This window comes from Cricetulus griseus, chromosome 2 (assembly GCF_003668045.3).
Source record: "Cricetulus griseus strain 17A/GY chromosome 2, alternate assembly CriGri-PICRH-1.0, whole genome shotgun sequence".
Lineage (NCBI taxonomy): Eukaryota > Metazoa > Chordata > Mammalia > Rodentia > Cricetidae > Cricetulus > Cricetulus griseus.
Window position 1 is genome coordinate 296,450,402 of NC_048595.1, and position 12,852 is coordinate 296,463,253.

The window sequence follows — 12,852 nt, forward strand, 5'->3', positions numbered from 1 at the left end:
AAGATGAATGAAGAAGTGTTGAAAAGGTGGGGAAAATGGAGTGTAGTGGGAATTTTGTTTGTTTATTCATTTCATTTTGTTTTAAATTAATGTTTTTAAATTTTCTTTTGGGGGGATGCTACAGGGGTGAGAGAAAGAGACAAAGGGACTGAGAAATGAGCAGAATTGGGGTACAGAATGTGAAATTCCCAAAGAATCAATAAAAATTATGTAAAAACAAACAAGCCCCCAAAAATGGCTTTAGATAAATATAAATAACTAGAGTTGGGAACAATATTTCACACCTCAACAGTGCTTGAGATTGAATTTTACTGATAGTAAATGTTTAACTTACATGCTGTAGATGATAATTTTTAGTATTGTATTGTATTGTAAGTTCTAAATAAAATAACATTAAGTAATGGAATATATATTTACAACAGGCACTTAATAATCCCTAAAAGGAGATGCTCATTTTTAGCACTTGATTTTATAAGAATACTTCATTTTGTCCCTAAAAGATACTTGGGGTCACTTTCTCTCTAGTCCAAACCTCTCTTGGCGAGATATGCAGCATCTGGTTGTCTGGACCTCTGAGTATGATCCATTGGCTAATAACCCAGGTTGGAAAAAGAATGGTGCAGGCTTAATGGTGAACAGTCGATTTGGATTTGGTTTGCTAAATGCCAAAGCTCTGGTGGATCTGGCTGATCCTAGGACCTGGAGAACTGTGCCTGAGAAGAAAGAATGTGTTGTAAAAGACAATAACTTTGAGCCTAGGTAAGTAGCTCCAAGAATTTCAAACAACTATATCCCCAAAGCACGGTCTTATTAAGTTGTTGTCACTTAAGTTTTTCCCATACCCTTGGTCTTATGAAATACATGAGGATGGAGCTTAACAGTGTTCACTTTATCTGTGTCCCTCTGGGGAGTCATGAAAAAAAAACAAAGATCTGCTAGTCAGGTTAACATATTTGTGTTTGCTTCTTGTAGACTACCTACCATGTAGCATTAAGCTTCAGATGTACCACTATTTTATATAACATTAAGACAAAACATCCTGAAACCAAGACCAATCAACAATTAGTTTTGAGATCCTTTCTCAAAAAGAAGTTTGTTTTAAATGCATTTTAGCATTGATGGAATCCAATACTTGCCTACTAGTATTCTCCAAAGTTTCTTTCCAAAGTAGCCCTACTTCATACTGCAGTTCAATGTCATGGATGGATTTTCTTCCAAGTAGGGGCCTTCATGGATTACCTCTGACTCAATGTGTGGTCACGGAAGCAGAACAATGACTGCAATGTTTTTTTTTTTTTGTTATTGGTTTTTTTTGTTTGTTTGTTTTGTTTTTTATCAAGGTGACCATAATGATAATAAAATACCACTCACACAAAGTTCCAGAGCCTGGAAAGCCTGGGAGCATTCCTTGGGAAGGCCTTATACACAAAATTATATTTTTATGAGGATCTTATTGAAATCTTTGTCATGGACCACTTTTGTTGGATGGAAAACAAACCTGTCTGAATTTGATTGTACTGCAATAGCATCGTATCTATATATTTGTATTTATTACCATTTTCTTATGCATTAAATTCATTTATAGATAATTCTGAGCTGAACTCTAATTCAGATAATTATATAACAATAATAAGCCTTGCTGATTATCTGGTCAAGGCATACATACACCTGTGCAACTGTCTCAAACAAACAGAAGGAAGCCTGGAGAGATACATTTTCTTTAACGTGCTTCTCTAATGTATGTAGAGCCCTGAAAGCTAATGGAGAAGTGACTGTTGAAATCCCAACAAGAGCTTGTGAAGGACAAGAAAATGCTATCAAGTCCCTGGAACATGTGCAATTTGAAGCAACAATTGAATATTCTCGTAGAGGAGACCTTCATGTCACACTCACTTCTGCCGCTGGTAACCTTCAACAACCAAGCAATGGTTATAGAACTAAGTCTCCTTATAGGCATTTACAATTCTTTAAAACATGATCATTTTGTTGATAATAGAGTTCTTCTTCCTGCTCATTATCACTGGACCCTAGAGAGACAAAGAGTACGACCTGCTCAAGTATGCTAATTAATAAGCTTTTCTGAAGTCACCTGCTTTCAATCTATGCTCATTTCCCTAGGACAAAGACAGAACATTCACTTCTCTTACATGACAGTGATTTTTTTTTTTATCAGAACTTATAGGTATGTCTGGGTCATTGAAGGAATCAATTGAGCTGGGCGCTGGTGGCACACACCTTTAATCCCAGCACTTGGGAGGCAGAGGCAGGGGGATCTCTGTGAGTTCGAGGCCAGCCTGGTCTCCAGAGCGAGTGCCAGGATAAGCTCCAAAGCTACACAGAGAAACCCTGTCTCAAAAAAACCAAAAAAAAAAAAAGGAATCAATTGAAAAATTGGGAATTGTGACCCATAAAGTTGAGAATAATAATTAAATATTCACAGAGATATGAATAAGAATATATGATAATGTAGACTGTACCTTATTCCTGACAGAGTCCTAGTGAAGATGAGTTAAGGACTGTTGAGCCATAAACCACAAGCCAACCAAAAGTTGTCCCTGTATATTTAAGTATGTTGGTGGGCTGTGAGAGAGGCAACAGGCAAAGATCCTGGCCACTAACCCTGATGGCTGGAGCTCCATCCCTGAAATCCATGTGATAGAAGGCAAGAACTGACTCCTATAAGTTGTCCTCTGAACTCCACACATGTACCATGGTTCACAGACATATATACATAAGCACCCCACACACACACACACACACACACACACACACACACACACACACACACATTACACACAAGTAAATAAATAAAAATATAATTAAAAGCTTCCTACAAAGTATTCTGATAAGATTCAGTCGAATAATTTCAGTTTCCATAGACTATAAACAAGGAAAGATGAGCTGGGTGACTCTATGATCTTTCCAGCATATGAAGTCTTGGAGCTTGGAGTAAGCTCTACTGAGAGTTGTATTTTCTAGATGCCTTGGGGTTTGCCTGAAATACTACTAAGATTCCTATACCATCCCATTGACAGACTATAGTTGACTTAATCCCACCTTTCATTCCCAGTTTCTAAATGCTAGAGTGAATCCTATTATCAGTCTGTAAGGTTAGGATATTCACTGACTTATGTTTGTTGTATGAAATTAGGAACCAGCACCGTACTGTTGGCTGAGAGGGAGCGGGATACATCCCCCAATGGCTTTAAGAATTGGGACTTCATGTCTGTTCACACATGGGGAGAGAATCCTGTAGGCACCTGGACATTGAAAATTACAGATCTGGTAAGCATGAATAAGAAGACAAAGAAACCAAGCTCATTTTCAAATACTTTGAAGTATTTTAAAATGTTGATGGCATCACTAGTTAGGTCCTATATTGGTAGCTTTTGAGTCCTGCTCAAAACTACATCCAGGGTTCAGGTCAGAGGCCACAGCATGGTGAATAGAACTTAGAAAATTTCTAATCTGAGGAGTTACAGAATAACTCACCCATGTCATGGTCTCTATTCTTCTCTTGGCTCTAATTCTCCCTCTGCAGCTTCTAGTTTTCCTTTGTTTCAATCCTCCCTAGCTTCTTGTTCATCTAGCCTAAATACACTTTTTATAGGAGGCTTGAAGCAATAATAAAAATAAACTGTAAGAGTTACATGGAGCACATTAATTTGGGTGAGTGATAAGGGCAGAGTCCTTTACTGATGGGGAATGTACTGTGTATGTTTATCTTATTGATTGTTAAATAAAATACTGTTTGGCCAATGAGACAGCAAGTTAGACGGGACTAGAAGTTAAAGAGGATTCTGGGAAATGTAGTAGAGAAGTGGTGATTCAGGCAGGAAGTGACATAGCAAGGAGACTCATATTTAAGCAAAGGAGAAACAGGAAGGGCCCCTCTTTTCGCCTCTGCTCCTGCTCCAGTGGCACAATGTGATCCACTGGCAAGGAGGGATGCCAATAAAGCATCCAATAATTCTTATAATATATATAGATTTATGATAATCAAGACTGAGCTAACAGATGAGGAATCCTTGTCATTGGCCAAACAGTATTTCATTTAACAATCAATAAAATAAACATGCACCGTACATTTCCCATCACTTTACCATTGCAATGCAAAGTTTCAAGGTTTCTGGTTTAAGACTGTGATGAGAGAGTGGGGACACAGTGCCTAGTGAGACAAACTGTGAGACATAGGTCTTTTATCAATGACACTTGCCAAGCAAAGAATTGTAATTATTATTTTTAGGTTGCTTTGTGTTAATAACCTGGGTTAGACACCTGCAACTCTGACCTTGTGCATGAATGTAAAGTTTTAAACATATGGTCTATTTACAAAACCCTTCAGTCTGGTTTGAACTTGCTCTGAGGTAAAAATGAGCTAATTGTGTGAATTGTTGTCTTAGACAGGAGAAATTATGTTCTTGTGTTAGTTTGAGTAAAAGGAACAAAGCAGGCTTTTAAGTGTCTTATAGTCTTTGTGGGACAATAGATCTAGTTATGAAATATATCCTAGCATATTTTCTACATATCAAAATCATACAGTTCATGAGAATTCATCTTCCTGATAATCCACAGATATATGTGCCCATAAGATTGAGATATAATTATGAGATCACATATATACACCACAGGAGATTACACACTACAATGCAGGGATTGGGGAGACACCAAAGCTGCTTTTGCACATGTGAAACTACAGACAAGAGCAACAGCTTCCCGAGTCCATGTTTCTATAGGCCTTGCCCAGATGGGATTCTCCTCCAACAGGGAATCACTTATTTGTTGGGTTGACATCTGAACACTAGTTATCACCTGCTGTATACTTCCACAGCCCTCAACAGTCCTAATGATCTTGACCTGTCCACTTCCTAGAAGAGAAAAGATAAAAGTTTAAGTTTGCCCTGACCACTTATAGACAATAATTATAAGAAACTGCTAAACTCAGTCATGCTGTAAGGGAGGAGAAAAGGTATGCCGATTAGAATTATGTGTTATCACAGAGACAGCCAGGTGTAAGGGCACCTTTGCTATGATACCTTGCTGGAGTCAAAGATAGCACCCTTATAGCTCTTCTGCTGCTCTCATTGAGTAACAGCTTCCTGTTTCAGGTTAAGCAAGACATTGTATTTAATATCTTTCTTCTACTTTTAATAACAAAAAATGTACTACAATTCTCAAAAAAAATTATTTCTAAAGCTCAAATAATACTCAAAAGCATAACAATCTTAGAGCATTACAGACTTTGTTTGTAGAACTGGGAAATTCAACTGGTAAATCCTGTATAAACACTTTAAGCCCAGAAAGATTTGGAAATCTCAAATACTTCTGGTTCCCAGCATTTTGGATAATAAATCTGTGCTAACACTCTTTGACATGCCTTAAAGTACACAGGATGATATGGCAGGGCTGTATCTGATGTGAAACCAAATAGCTGAATTCTTTGTTCCTGGACCACTCTCCTGCTTTCTCTGAAGGTCAGATGTAAATGGATGATTCTATCTTTGAGTTCTGAGAGAAAGGTGTAAGGACCAGCAGTGCAGATCTCTTAGCTTAGATAATTTTCAAAGATAAGTCAGTTTAAACTTCTAAAGATGCCAATTAATGCAAATTATATATTTTCTACCATTTCTCTGAGAATAGCTTTCTTCTATAGATCTTTGAGACAGGACTAGCAAGATGGCTCAGTAGTTAAAGACATTTTCCATCAAGCTGAGGCTGACTCTTTGAGTTTGATCCCTGGACACATTGTTGAAGAAGAGAATCAGCTCACACATGTGACCTCCATACATGTTCTTTGTCACAACTGTGAATGCGCATACATATATACACAGAATCAATCAATCATAGTTTAGAAAATGAAGACTTAGTGTGTTATGTTCTAATAGGAAGAGAGTAGTATTTTTACTTATTAGTCCCATTCTTGAACTTGTACTCACTTCTTAAAAAGAAAGATTGTATGTGTATGTGTGCTGCCTGCCTGTATGTATGTATGTATGTATGTATGTATGTATGTATGTGTGTATACCACATTCCTGTCTGGTATACAAGTTGGCCAAAAGAGGATGATGGATCCCCCAGAATTAGAGTTACAGAGGGTTATGAACTGCCGAGTGGGTGCTGAACTAAATCCAGATCCTCTGGAAGAGAAGCCCATGTTCTTAATCACCAAGCCACATTTCCAGCCTCTCCTCAATTCTTTAGCTCAGTTTCAGCTTTCAGAAACAAAGTTACTCTATTTACCAAGATGGATCCACTTCATGTCAAGTCTATACAATCTGACCCATACTGTTTTAGATATTTGACTCACAGATGCTTCAGAGACAATTAGCTTGTGAAGAACAGAACAAATGTGACAAAATGGATTTACCAGGGAACTGTACTTTTACAATTAGATACTTGAGTGTGAGGTAATAAATCAGCTTTTTAAAATGTTGTACTTACATAGTATCAGTTTTTATAAGTGGTTCCTTTCAAAATAGATCTTTGAACATGAAATGCACAACACCTTAAAATTAGATTTTAGCTATAAGATTGTTTTGGCAATCTAAATGAGTTTGTTTTATATTTGAAACACAAACTAAAAGACACATATACCTGTTTTTGCCAGTCTGGAAGAATGCAAAACGAAGGCAGGATTGTGAACTGGAAGCTGATTTTGCATGGGACCTCTTCTCAGCCAGAGCACATGAAGCAGCCCCGTGTGTACACGTCCTACAACACTGTCCAGAATGACAGGAGAGGAGTAGAGAAGATGGTGAATGTCGTGGAGGTCTGTGTAGCTCTGTTCTTGGCATGTTCTCCCTTGAACAGTAGTAAACAATGAGTGAGTAAAGATGCATCTAATTTTTAGGAAGGGAAGAATTCATGTATGCATAGAGAAAAAGGCTTGGGAGAGAAAAAAATTTTCCAACTGGATGAATCCTTGTTGTTTCTTTTGTTCTTAAATCTAGAGTTTATTAAAGTTGATGAACATTAAATTCTGTAACATGAATTTTATTCATGTATGACAGCATATTGCAAATCAAGCTGTGGTTTACATGTTACATATACCTATTATGGCATATTGTGTAGTATTATATTGCAGTGTAATTATTCAATCTTAGCTGAGTGGTGGTGATGCACACCTTTAATCCCAGTATTCAGGAGGCAAATCTCTGAGTTCAAGGACAGTGTGGTCTACAGAGCAAGTTCCAGGGTGGCCAGAGCTACACAGAGAAACCCTGTCTTGAAAAACCAAAATATAAATTTAAAAAAGAATGTTCAATCTTATTTCATTTTAACTATAATCTGTGTAACCTAGACAAAAAATATTTAAAGAAAGGAGACCAAATTTAGGCAGTCAAAACATGTAAGTTTCTCTTTGCTAATTTCTCTTTAGTAAATTGGCACTCAGCTGACATGCCGTGTCATCATAAAGAGTTATGAAATCACAATTTCTCTCAGAAAATTTCAGAGGGTAGCCAATGTTATCCTGGGTTCAGGGCTTTGCCCTTTTTAGAAAGCATGAAGAAACTGCATCTGTTTCCCTACATGACCAGCATCTAACATAGTGCTTCTGCTGTAGGAAGGGTTTTAGGATCTCTGGATGTGCTGTCCTAAATAGGTCTCTCTGCTCGATGTTTTAGAAGGTTTCGAGGCATGACATTTACATGAGGAATTTATAAACTAACTTTGAGGAAGCCTCATCTAGGGTTCTGGCCCTGTTTTTATTCTACTAAGCAGAATCCAGGAGCAAGTTCTCCACAGTAACTGAGGAGAGTTCACACTGTGAGTGTTTCTCCAAGATTCCTTTCAAAATATAAACAGGACTTTTCCGTGTTAAAATATTGAAATATGATCAGTCCTTCATAGAGTGGGGTCTAGATTCTTGTTGTCAACCATGTATGGATCAAAAAACCTTTGAACCAACTGCCTCTGTACTGAACATGTATAGACTTACTTTCCTGTATCTATTACCTCCAATAATGCAGTCTAACAAGTCTTAGCATTGTATTAAGTATTACAAATCAGCTAGAGAAGATAGTGTATTCTGGAGGATGTGTAGGTTATTTACCAATACCTTCCATTATATGCAAAGGATTGAGCAGCCATTGATTTTGGTATCATGGAAAGTCCTAGAGAACAACTGTATTTCCATAATAGTTGACAAAGAGCCTCTTCTCAGATCTCTCTCCCTAAGGATCTTCTCAGAATCCAACAGCTTCTAACAAAGCGAGGGTCCTCTAGTCAACGGCATTTGTACACAACAACCAACTTATGCTTTACAAGCGAGTAGTTAAATATTTAATATCATTTCCCCAAATGGATTAGATTGTAGCAGGCTTGAAAGTGAAGGAAAACAGCATATTGAATACATAATTGTATAGTCTCAAACTCCAAAATCACCAGACATGGAAGAATTGTGATTTCTACTTTATAGCTAGAATTCTGGGAGATGGAAAAAGCTGCCAAAGGTAAACCGTTAAAGGGGAAAATAGGTGCTGAAATACAAACCCATGTAATCTGAAGCCTTGTGTTCTCTCTACTCTCCAAATTGCTTCTCAAGTGTCGTGGGCCCGTGTTAGGGCTGCAGCTCGCTTTCCTGCTGTAAATAATGAGCTTTTTCCCTTTGTTGATGACATTTTATATTTCAGGAGCAGCCCACACAAAAGAGCCTGAATGACAGTCTTCTGGTGCCCCAAAGCTCCAGCAGCAGCAGTGTGGAGGGCAGAAGGGACAAGCTGGCACAAGGGGCTCCTTCAGAGGCTGTGCTATGGCTCCTACAAAGTGCTTTTAGCAAAAACCCACCTTCAAAGCAATCACCAAAGAAGTCTCCAGGTGCAAAGCTCAGCATCCCTTATGAGAGTTTCTATGAAGCCCTGGAAAAGCTAAACAAACCCTCCCAGCTCAAAGACTCTGAGGACAGTCTGTACAGCGACTATGTTGATGTTTTCTATAATACAAAACCTTATAAGCATAGAGATGACAGGCTGCTGCAAGCTCTTGTGGACATTCTGAATGAGGAAAATTAATAAGGGTGTGGTCCCAAGTTGGAAATATCCATGCATCCTCCTTCCCCCTTAGATGTTCCTGGGTGTGGAATTGTGTCACTGATTCCTATGCTTATAATGTCCTTTGTGGTACTTTTGCTTTTTCTCCTCAAACTATACATTGGGGTGAGTTCCAAGAGGAAAGGCAACTTTCTGAATGGGTCTCAGTGTTTAAGAATGTCTTCCCTATCATATGAGTAGAGCAGGTCTTTGTAAAGTCCCTGTTGACATGCAGCCCTTTACCCAGTGGAATGGCTCCTTCAGCCTCCCCATTTCATATCTCACAAGAACAGGAAAAGACTGAGAAATGCGTTTTAATTTGGAAAAGTCATCTACCAAGGTGGGGGTCTACAGCTTATCTTGTTCCCTATTTTTGCAATGGGGTCCTTTGAAAATGAAAGTTCACAACTAGGTCCGTACTCTAGGCCTCTCTACACCATGTGTTACTTATGCTGCGGCTGCTGATCTGATGGTTTTAGAGGGGGCGGAATAAAATGCATTATTTAGATCCAAAACAGATCTTAAATTTTACATTAGCTAGGACAGTTATAGAATATTCTTCTTGATTGGTGTACCATGAAGAGATCTCTGTGGATCCAAAGATGAATGTGACTCCTGCTGTCTATGGCCTGGCCTTCTGTTTCCCTTTCTGCCTCACATGTTGTCTGTTTCCTTTCTGAGCCACAAACTCAAAACTCAAAGAACTAATTTATGCCATTTTCTCAGAACAAAATTATGCTTGAGGTTGTCAAATTCCTAGTCATAGTTTTGTTCAATAACAAGCAGCCACTCAATGGAGAACCAATGTAATACCAGAGAAAACATTGAATGAGACATTTCTCACAAGTTGTGTTCTTAGGACAGGCTCTCCTGGTTCTCTGTAAATGAGTGTTCATTTCTGGACACTACAGGGTCTTCTTCCATCTCAGTGGATAGTATTCAAATTCTTACCAAATTGCTTCCATGGTTCTAATCAGAAAACAGATGGGCAGCACTTAGGTCTTATTTGTCCTTCCTGTAACTTATGCAGGATGTTTTGATAATGTGAAGGGCTGTTCAAAGTGTGAGATTTCACATAAAATCTGATTTTCATACCCATCTTCTATCATGGCAATAGCTAGCTAGAGGTAACACCTCCCTAGTAAGATTCTAAGTCTGGACTTCCCTGGCTGGCCTTTTGACAATGGCCTCTTTATTTGTTACTACTCAGTAACATTTTATCCATTTTAAATTAAAGTATGTAGAAAAATAAGGTTTCATTTTGACATTTTCCTACAAGTATTCATGTACTTGGAAAATGTCCATCCCCCATTAACCTGTCTTCTGCCTGTCTCCACTTGTCCTCCTCCTCTTCACATGTACTCCTGCTTCCAATTTCTGTCTTTTCATTTAATCCAGACTCCTCATAGAAAAAAATGTGATTTTTGTCTTTCTATGCATGTGATTTTGCCCACTCCCACACTAAATGAATCTGTATAAAGTGTAAATGCATTAAGAAAAGGATTTCCCACAATTACTTCCAGGCACACTCTGCCATTAATAATTGAGTTTGCTATGACCTAGTTAGTTTGTTGTAGTTATAAGTAAAAAGAGTACTTGGAGCCCTAAAAATACCTCTCAAGTTTTCTTTAATATGAGCACACCTGGTATTCATTGTACTGTTCATTAACTGGAGACCCCTGCTTCCTTCTTTTAACATGCCAATATAGACTCTAGTTGACTGTATGCCTTCATTCTCCAACTGAGTTTCGGTTTGTAAATTTTCTACAGTGTGAGCATCCTACAGCAAGTCCTAGCATTGAACTGTTCAGAAAGACAGTTCGTTTGCTTTTGCTTTGAGTGTAGTTGGTATGACAAATTTCACCTGCTGTTTCTTCATGTGATTTTGTACATACCAGGCTCTCTCCAGAGCCTTGCCTATGATGTCTAGAAGGTTTGCAGTAGCCGTGTGCTTGAAGGTTTAACACTGTGTTTGCTATGAGGTTTAATGGAATTATCACATTAAAACAGGAAAAGACTTAAGAGTTTTACATTAAATTTCAGCTGGAGGAGGATATCTCTAATTGGCAATTAGTGATTTAAAACAATGAAAGAGTTGGAAGTCAACCCCATCCTTTCCTAGTCCTTATACTAAACATAGGGAAATTTTCTTCAACTCTTTCTAATAGTATCTTTTCCCTGTAAGAACCCCAACCAACTCATGGGCTATAGCCAAAGGTTCACTCTGGATAAGCTTTAATATTTAGACAATACCATGTTTGAATGTTTCCAACCTGGAGTATATATTGTCTAGACATAAAATATTTTTGTCAGTCTTTCTTAGTGCCTATGTGGATTTTTGTGAAAATGTTAAAAATGATAATTATATAATATTCCCCTTGGAATTTTAAGCTATATTTTCTTTACAGGTATTTATAATGCACCACTGCTTTTATCAAACAGAATTTTAAAAGGCATAATAAATTATATTAAAGAATAAAAAGCTTTCATGAGAATAAGAATGTTTCATCCAATAAAATATTTTTGAAAGGCATGTCCCTTTGTGAATGGGAAAGTATGTATGTATGTATGTGTTTGTATGTATGTATAAAAGTATATGTATATATGTGCGTATGTATGTATGTGTTGTGACACTAAAAATTATGTTTATCTAATGTCCTAATGCAATGTACAACTGAGTCTAACATGGTCTTAGAATTCTTAATGGAACTCCTACTACACACTTGATGTATTAATCAGAATATGTAAAATATACTTATAAATAAGAAGAATAAATGGTTCCTCACTAAGTCAAAAAGGGAAAGCTCATGTTTCCAACAAAAATAGGTTCTCTATTTTCCACAATATGTTTTCCAAATGGACTTTAGAAAACAGGAAGTTTACATTAAAATGTTGATTAACTAATTTTTAGGAAGCCAGGCTTTCTTAGAAGCAAGATAAGTACCTACTTGAATAGGCACATTTCATTTTTCTACCCAACCAGGATTTCATGTTCATGATAACACAAACACACTGTGTGACTGAGCCTTTAACTGAGGTGTTGAAGAGGGGAAAAGACAGGTGAAACTGAGAAGACTTACTGACTCAGAGAAATCTTTTGTGGCAATTCAGTTTATAGGCCAAAGCAAAGCAGCCAAGCTGTGGCCCCTTCTTCTAAGATGTCCCTTGATCTAGCCTCCAGTCTCCATTCTCCTTCGCACTGCACATCCCTCGAAATCCTACAGCTCAGAAACAGACCCTTCTGTCCCTGAAGATGGGGTTTCCCTGACAACCAACCCCCCTTTCCTAAGAGATCAGTCATTTAAAGGAAAATAACACCTCAAGTATTCCAGAGGGACTGTTCAAACAAGGCTCCATCCTCCTAGTCCAGACAGTGTGAGTTCCTGTGTTAAGCACCATCCATTGCACAAAAACTCTTCTCTGATGATGGCTCAGAGCTGCACTGCGTAGAGGAATATGAATTTAAAGGTACTATTATGTCTATTTAACAAAAAAATAGTAGCGGGTTTACTCCCAAGGCTGTGAGTTTACAGGTGCAGTGGCCATGTCATGTCCAGAAGACACTGTCTCAGAGGATGGAGCACTCTTCCATAATGGCTCTGAATCTTTGTAGTGCCATATACATATATTTTCTCCTGTGAAGCAGGCCTTAATCCAATTACAAAGTGATTGGTTATACTCATAACATTTGGGAAAACTATTGTACCCAAGGTGATATTTTCTAATTTTAAGGGATGATTTAATCTTATAAACTATTCAAATAATGTATGAACACATTATTACAATACAAAATTTAAAATACAGAAGTATGTACTATGCAAAC

At 37.7% G+C, this 12,852-nt stretch overlaps 1 protein-coding gene across 1 annotated transcript in view; it reads left to right on the forward strand.

Moving 5' to 3' along the window:
- The window catches only part of Pcsk1 (proprotein convertase subtilisin/kexin type 1), a 54,560-nt gene extending 42,865 nt beyond the window's left edge, over positions 1-11,695 (forward strand). The window contains exons 10-14 of the mRNA XM_035438776.1: positions 526-759; positions 1,747-1,904; positions 3,152-3,285; positions 6,608-6,769; positions 8,634-11,695. Coding sequence (XP_035294667.1) covers positions 526-759; positions 1,747-1,904; positions 3,152-3,285; positions 6,608-6,769; positions 8,634-9,011 — 1,066 coding nt within the window. The 3' untranslated portion in view covers positions 9,012-11,695. The remainder of the gene's footprint in view (positions 1-525; positions 760-1,746; positions 1,905-3,151; positions 3,286-6,607; positions 6,770-8,633) is intronic.
- The last annotated feature ends 1,157 nt before the right edge of the window (positions 11,696-12,852 follow it).